The 8,208-nt window shown below is 41.1% G+C and overlaps 1 protein-coding gene and 1 long non-coding RNA gene across 2 annotated transcripts; one reads left to right on the top strand and one right to left on the bottom strand.

The window, feature by feature from the left end:
• Positions 1 to 485: 485 nt before the first annotated feature.
• Positions 486 to 7,300, bottom strand: LOC132877818 (tripartite motif-containing protein 16-like). The gene is made up of 6 exons (XM_060913620.1): positions 6,612 to 7,300; positions 4,331 to 4,426; positions 3,935 to 4,168; positions 3,631 to 3,802; positions 3,373 to 3,432; positions 486 to 3,274 (listed from the first exon to the last, which is right to left on the bottom strand). The coding sequence occupies exons 1-6, from the start codon at positions 7,209 to 7,211 to the stop codon at positions 2,706 to 2,708; spliced, it is 1,731 nt and encodes a 576-aa protein (XP_060769603.1). The 5' UTR covers positions 7,212 to 7,300; the 3' UTR covers positions 486 to 2,705.
• On the top strand, positions 4,698 to 5,292 carry LOC132879614 (uncharacterized). The gene is made up of 2 exons (XR_009653852.1): positions 4,698 to 4,741; positions 4,842 to 5,292. It is a non-coding gene; the product is annotated as an uncharacterized LOC132879614 (long non-coding RNA).
• Positions 7,301 to 8,208: the final 908 nt, after the last annotated feature.

The following is an 8,208-nucleotide window of genomic DNA, read 5'->3' as shown; positions in this document are numbered from 1 at the left end:
CTGTAAATAACTTAGCATTTGTATCCAAAAAAACTGTTTACTTTAGTATTTGCAGGCAACACAAACCTGTTTATGTCCCACTGAAATTTTGATGTCCTAGTTAGCTCCATGAATTCTGAAATGAGTAGGGTAAATAAGTGGTTTTGAGCAAACAAACTGTCCTTAAATATATTTAAAAAAAACCAAATTTTATCATCTTTGTGGGAAAAAGTAAAAAATACTGTCATAAAAATGCCAGAATATATATTGACAACATACACAGATGCTTCTTAGGTGTTTTAATAGATGAAAAACTTGCATGGAAAAATCATGTTGAGCTCATTCGCAAAAAGATAGACAAAAATATCGGAATAATATGAAAAGTTGGAAATTTACTATCACAAAAAACACTTTTATGATTCTATACTACACCTAGATTTGCCCGTACCGAACATGCTGTAATATTATAAGGGCAAGCACTTACACAACAACGCTTAAGCCACTGCTCTTACTACAGAAACGCTTTATTAGGATCGCTTCAAATGTGTCATATACATTCCCTTCAACAAATTTGTTTCATGACTTCAAAGTATTAACAATATACGACATTAACAAATTACAGATTAGTCTTTTTGTTCACAAAATCATCTATGGAAGTTGATGTTTACCAGCACATTACAGAGATAGCATTATATATAACTCAGATATCCACAAACACAACACAAGACAGTGCAATAACTTAAGACCGATTCGAACCAAATCTAATCAGCGACAGTTTACTTTAATGTATAGAGAACCCTTTGGATGGAATAGTCTAAAAAAAAATTACAAAACAGTACGTCGCTGCCCCTTTTCAAGAAGCAACTGCTAAAGAAAATCTTGAATAATCCAGCTACAAAATTACACTGATCTCTTTCCAAATCCTTGTTATCGATTAATTGTTCATAATTGACGATGTTTTCATGCTTAATTTTAGTTTTGTTCAGTAAGTTGATCTGAAGCTTATTCCTATCATTTTATTCAGCAAATCGATGTCATCATTGTTATTTTACCATGAATTCATGTATTTGCTTGTAGCAAATTATATGTTTGTTTCCCCGGCAATCTATTGATCAATTACTTTAATTATTAACTTTTTTATGCTTTATATAAGTTGACCTTAATATTGTCATTTTTATCTTAATAAGAGGAGGCTCTTGAAAAACCATCAAGTTTCAGGCCTCCCCTGCATGTCTTAGTATTTGGTATATTTTGTTAAGCCAATTTTGTTCTTGTATGTGCAATAAACAATAAACACTGAGCGTGTTCTAGTCAATATTCGTTAGTCATAATGAAAAGTATGTCATGATTTCACAATGTAAATATTATTCCTGTGCATTAGATAGTTTACATAGAAGATTCTTTGTTTATCATTGCGATGGTGAAGACCGCTGAGCGAAAATGTGTGTAATTAGACTATACACCTACTGTATATTGCTCAACTTCTGGTGAACAACCTCTCGATTCACAAACATACTGCGCAGTTTATTTCGTTGAGCAAGACAGTATACGGTTCTTTTTCACTGTGGTGGGGGGCATGGCCAAGTGCCAGTTGGTGAGTGGAGCACGAGCCCGGTGAAGGTGGTGTGTGTGTGTGTGTGTGTGTGTGCAATGTGAATCTCTGTCCCTGGCTGAAATCACATCTGGGCAATGACACAGTTTATTTTGAAACTGCTGAAAAGCATGTTTTGTGTTAAGTGACAGTTTAAAAAATAAAAACGAAAGTGACATTGATCCCGCCTGCCTGTTTCAGTGTCCACTAGATCAGCGAAGCCGTTACATTCATCTTTTTGATTTTTGTGTTTGCTGTCATTTATTATTTTGGTCCTGCGTTTCCTTTCCTTCGCAATACAGAGTTTTTTCTTCCCACTTTCCGTTACTGTAGTCGGTCCTCCATTGTTCTCTCAGGGTACAAATTTGTATCCCACAATGGGGAAACCCCACCACCTCATGCACGACATAGCATGTTGGATAAGGTCACGGTGAGGCAAGAAAAAAATGGCGGAGAATTTAGGGCCACGTGGCTCTAAATTCATTAATTGTTCTTTTAGGGGAAAAAAGTAATAAAATTTGAAGTCTGAGTGTCGAATTCAGTAGCTTTCAGTCCACTAAAAAAATAATTGGGTGTCAGGGAAAATTCTTTTTATGGCCTAAATTAGAAAAATCTGAAAGGCAGTCTACCTTTAATTATTATACATTTATGGTGGTGTAGTGGTTAGCACGGTCGCCTCACAGCAAGAAGGTTCTGGGTTCGAACCCAGTGGCCGGTGAGGGCCTTTCTGTCTGGACTTTGCATGTTCTCCCCATGTCTGCATGGGTTTCCTCCAGGTGCTCCAGTTTCCCCCACAGTCCAAAGATATGCAGTTAGGTTGACGTAGGGCGGCCTTGGGCTGAGGTGCCCTTGAGCAAGGTACTGAACCCCTGACTGCTCCCCGGGTGCTCTGGGCTGCCCACTGCTCTGGGTGTGAGTGTGTTCACTGCTTCAGATGGGTTAAATGCAGAGGATGAATTTCACTGTACTTGAAGTGTGCATGTGACGAATAATAATAATAATAAAACATTATACATGTTTTAACTTAAATATTAAAATGAGTGTTTTTCTGCAGCTGGATTGTGTTCTAGTGAAACAGACGACTGAGCAACAATGTGGCAACATGCAGGAATTTTACAGAAAACACTACACACTTTTATTCTCGATCACACAATCTCACTGTAGAACCAGGAGACCAGTAGAACGCGAACCCAGAAACTTTGTAGACCCCAAATCCAGCGTATAGAGGCTGAGTGAATGTGGTGTGGACTCTGTGGAGGAGCTTCATTGCGTAAGAGACGCTGTAGAAGGACAGAGTTCCTGCACTGTGATCCACATACACTCCTATTCTGGAGGGTGATGGAACTCTGAGAACAGTCTCAATGTTGTCGTGATAGAAAGAGAGAGAAGAAGAAGAAGAAGAAGCACACCGCAAACTCCAGGACTGATTGTTGCCTCCAAACCCACACTCATTAACCCGTCCTTTCCTGCTGATGCCTTTATATGAGACTGCTATGGACACACCACCATCACCGCTCCACTCCACCTCCCAGTAACAGCGTCCACACACACTCTCCTTACACAACACCTGCTCCCAGGAATCAAATCTCTCTGGATGATCAGAGTAATGCTGCTCTCTCCCACTGTCATTCACCGCTCTGTTCTTCTCAGACAGAATAAGGTGACGATGTGTCGTGTTGGGATCCAGAGTCAGATAACAGAAATCTAAAATAAAAGAGAAAAACCAAACTGAACAATGTGAACATGTTGGGTTTAATTCACACAATATATTTATGTGAAGTGTGTGTGTGTGTTAGATGTACATTTCAGAAACTCTTCTCTGCTCTGTGGTTCTGGTCCTGAAATGATCTGAAATGCTGCAGCTGCGGAGAGAAAAATGGAACCATGAGTTTGTGTAAAAGATGGAAAGAGTTGAAAGTGATCCAGTCAGTTTATTCATTTTAAATCAGTGTTTTAGTTCAAAGTGTCGGGTGAATAAAGTGTCTGCAGAAAAGAAAGCAGGAGCATCGCTAAGAAATAACACATCACTGTGTTTCTCCAGCAGGAACAGCTCCTCTTACCATGTGGAGGGATTTTGTTGAATTCCTCCTCACAGAATTCCTCGAGTCTCTTTTTCAGATCTGAGAGAGAATTCCTCACTCCATCAAATGAGAGATGTTGATGGACAGTGACACTGGATGTGCGAAAATCTGGTCCGATAAGTTGAGGAGACTGACGTCCAGAAGCTAAAACCTACAGAAAGCAAATGAAATGTAAAACCCACTTGTGATGTCAGACAGGGACATTTATTGTTCCCTTAATGAGACGTGTTTTAGAGAGTGTGTGAGGAACAGCTGGCTCTGTAGATCAGACAGTGAGTGTTACCTGGAGGAAATGGATGTGATCGTGTGTGTGTGAAAGCTGCTCCAGCTCAGTGACTCTCCTCTGAAGATCAGCAATCTCCTGCTCCAGTTGCTCCAGGAGTCGTTCAGCTCGACTCAGTTCAGCCTTCTCCTGATCTCTGATCAGCTCCGTCACCTCCCAGCGCTTTTTCTCCATGGAGCTGATCAGCTCAGTAAAGATCCTCTCACTGTCCTCCACTGCTGTCTGTGCACTGAGCTGTTAGGACACACACACACACACACACACACACACACACACACACACACACACAAGATTTAAAGCTCATCTATCATTCCCTCTCTTACTGGGACTGTAAATGACTCGTTGTCCATGTTGTGTGTGTTTCTAGGAGCAGCTCTGTCTCTGCTCACTGCTCACCTTTATAGTGTTCACAGCCTGTTTCAGCTCCTGCACCTTCTTCTGCTTCTCCTGGATTCTCTGCTGGGATTTCATCTGCTCCTCCTTTAACTCACTCTGAGGACAAATAAAACACATTCAGCTTTTTATACAGTACGAGCGAACTGGTTCCATATTAATGTCAGTTCAAAGTACATTCATGTTTCTTACAGCTGTGAATGTTATGTATTGTGTGTGTTTTTTGTTGTTTTTTGGCAGTGTGGGTGTGGTCAAGCACCAGTTTGTGAATAGAGGGCGGGGCCAGGGAAGGTGAGTGGCAAAGTGATCTCACCTGTTGGTAACTGATGTGTGGGTGTCTGTTTTGCAGGAATGACAGAGTCATGAAAAAGAGGGGCAGAGTGAAGAGGTGGTCGTCTCCCGACTGGAGAACATGTATGTATGTGTGACAAGACATAATGTTAAAGCTGAAAAGCCAAAGTGACAAATAAAAGAGACTGTGTTTAACACCATTTCCTGCCTGTCTGCACTTCAGTATTCCACCCACCTCAGGGACATATAACAGTGGTGCCGAAAGCCAGGAAGACTGACGTTAACCACCAGTGGAGTCCTCCCCACTCAAGAATGTCACCTATGCCCTTGCTGCCACCCAAGAAAGTCAGTACCAAGCCCTGATCACCCTCCGCAAGGAGCAAGAGCAGCGCTGAATCCAATCACAATGTTATGGAAGGACCTGAAGCGAGCAGTTCATGTGAGGAAACCCACCAACATCCCAGAGTTGAAACTGTTCTGTACGGAGGAACGGGCTAAAATTCCTCCAAGTCGGTGTGCAGGACTGATCAACAGTTACCGCAAACATTTAGTTGCAGTTATTGCTGCACAAGGGGGTCACACCAGATACTGAAAGCAAAGGTTCACATACTTTTGCCACTCACAGATATGTAATATTGGATCATTTTCCTCAATAAATAAATGAGCAAGTATAATATTTTTGTCTCATTTGTTTAACTGGGTTCTCCTTATCTACTTTTTGGACTTGTGTGAAAATCTGATGATGTTTTAGATCATATTTCTGCAGAAATACAGAAAATTCTAAAGGGTTCACAAACTTTCAAGGGCCACTGTAGCTGAATGAACACTAACCCCACCGCCACGCCCCAAAATCTAGTGAAAAGCCTTCCGAGAAGGGTGGAGCTCATTATAACAGCTTTGTTTGTTTGTTTTGCCAAAATATTCTCTGCGTGTGTGAAATGTTGAAATGTTGAGTAACTGGTCTGACCAGATTACGACTCTCACCGAAGATGGATTTAACACTGTTAACCAGAACACATACAATTTTAATCAGTTTTTACAGAATCCTTCTGATTGATTTGGAGGTGGAAGATTTTACATTGTACAGTGTCTGTGAATTCTTTTATCTCCATTTTAAACCCTGAGGTCACCCAAGAGTGTCCCTTTTGTTCTCCGAGAGAAACTGTTTATGTCTTTTTACATTGCTTCGGGTTGCAGTCACTGTTTTATTGGTTGGGGGACATTTTAAGATCATTTGATATGAATTTTACCTTTCAGCTTTTTATTTTTGGTTTTAAATATGTCCGGAGAAACAAATCCATGTGTCAGCTGGTTACTGTTAACCCTGGCCAGGCCAAAATGGCAATCTACTGAAGTAGAAAAAACAAAATGGCACAAAACACAGACTGTGACCCTGAGAGAATTCTGTCCAGACTAACTAATTACAGAGTTTTGATTGATTTTAATTTTTTTAAGAGTATGGGTGATATGGAAATGTTTAAGACAGTGTGGTGTTGTGAGGAGGCTCTGTGCTCGGTAGTGGAAGAAGAACTTTGTTTTACACAAAACCTGCATTGCAGAATCACTGCAATAACTTAACTCACACTGTGCACTGTTATATTTAGCCAAATATATTTAAAATGCTTTATTAAATATTTATTTATTAATTCACATACATTTTATTATGTAATGCTACTTTTGTAAAAAAAAATAAAGGATCATAAAAAGTAAAAAAAAAAAAAAAGTGTTTGTGTTTTCACCTGCCTCGCCCTGTCACAGGCGTTGGCTGACATGTTCACTAACTGGTTTGACCAGATTACGACCATTACTGAAGATAAATTTAACACTCTGTTCACCAGAACACAGACAATTTTAATCAGCTTTTACAGAATCCTTCTGATTGAGACACACATTGAAATTAAAGTTCAAATCATATCACTGACTAAAGCACCTGTTTCTAGATGGGAAACTATAATTAAGATGATTTAATTCTGGAAAGATTTCTAGTTCTCACCTGTCTCTCAGCTCTTTCTGCTGCGGCTGTGACGGTGTCGTGACCTTTGTGATTTTCCATCATACACAAATAACAGATGCAGGTTTGATCAGTACGACAGTAGATCTCAATCAGCTTGTTATGTTCAGAGCAGATCTTCTCTTGGAGTTTTGCTAAGGCTTCAATCAATGTGTGTTTTTTCAAAGTAGGGTCTTCAAGATGAGGTTTCAGATGAGTTTCACAAAATGAAGCCACACACATCAGACAGGACTTGACAGCTTTGTGTTTTCTCCCGGTGCAGAAATCACACTCCACATCTTCAGGTCCAGCGTAACAGTGAGCAGGAGAAGCAGCTTGGACTTCTGTCTTCTTCATTTTCTCCACCACTTCATCCAGCATGTTGTTTCTGGATAGAACAGGCCTTGGAGTGAAAGTGTCTCTGCACTGAGGACAGCTGTAGACACCCTTCTGATCCTCCTGATCCCAGTGGCCATTAATACACACCTTACAGAAACTGTGACCACAGGAGATAGCCACCGCATCCTTCCGGAGATCCAGACACAGTGGGCACCTGAACTGGTCCTGAGAAAGCTGATCTACTGAAATACTGGCCTCGGCCATTTTCCTGAAATCGCAATGAGAAAGAGATCAGTTTTGTGTTGTCTGAAAGGAGTGACTTCCTTCTTCTGTGTGTGTGTGTCTGTGTGTATGTGACAGAGGGGAGAGAGAAAGAGAGAGAGAGAGAGAGAGAGAGAGAGATAGGAGGAGCACAAACACAGAGAGATCACGAACACTCCTCTATTAACCATTTCATCTCTCTTAAGTACAGAAATATAACCGCACTGATTATGATTAATTTCATTAAATACACATGGATAATGATGGCCAGATGAAACTTCAGGAAACACTGAAGCCCATCCATAACCGCTTATCCTGTGCAGGGTCATGGGTGAGCTGGAGCCTATCCCAGGTGACTATGGGCGAGATGCGGGGTTCACCCTGGACAAGTCGCCAGGTCATCACAGGGCTGACACAAAAAGACAAGCAATCATTCACACCTACGGTCAATTTAGAGTCACCAGTTAACCTAACCTGCATGTCTTTGGACTGTGGGGGAAACCGGAGCACCCGGAGGAAACCCACGCGGACACGGGGAGAACATGCATACTCCTCACAGAAAGGCCCTCGCCGGCCACGGGGCTCGAACCCAGGACCTATGACTCTCTGATGTTTAATGAAATTAATATCTAATAAAGAATAAGAGCTGATATCTGTCAAGCCAAAATGACCATTCATTTATTTCTAAAACGGCTACAAACAAGACGTGTGTTATTTTGCAGTTTGTATCTACAAACCATAATGATGTAATATTACGACTGATACTACAAATCTCTTTTTTACACAGTTTTTCCACACAAATGAAGATAAACAAACCACTTAGTGACCTAAAACCCTGATTTAGAACAGAGTGTGTGAGGGTTTCTGAAATACATGAGGGTGCAGATCTACTGAGGGCTCTGTAAACTTGTCCGAGAGTTCACAGCAAGAAGGTCCTGGGTTCGAGCCCCGTGGCCGGCGAGGGCCTTTCTGTGTGGAGTTTGCATGTTCTCCCTGTGTC

Source organism: Neoarius graeffei, chromosome 2, assembly GCF_027579695.1.
Source record: "Neoarius graeffei isolate fNeoGra1 chromosome 2, fNeoGra1.pri, whole genome shotgun sequence".
Classification (NCBI taxonomy): domain Eukaryota; kingdom Metazoa; phylum Chordata; class Actinopteri; order Siluriformes; family Ariidae; genus Neoarius; species Neoarius graeffei.
This window is presented reverse-complemented; position numbering and strand designations above follow the sequence as displayed.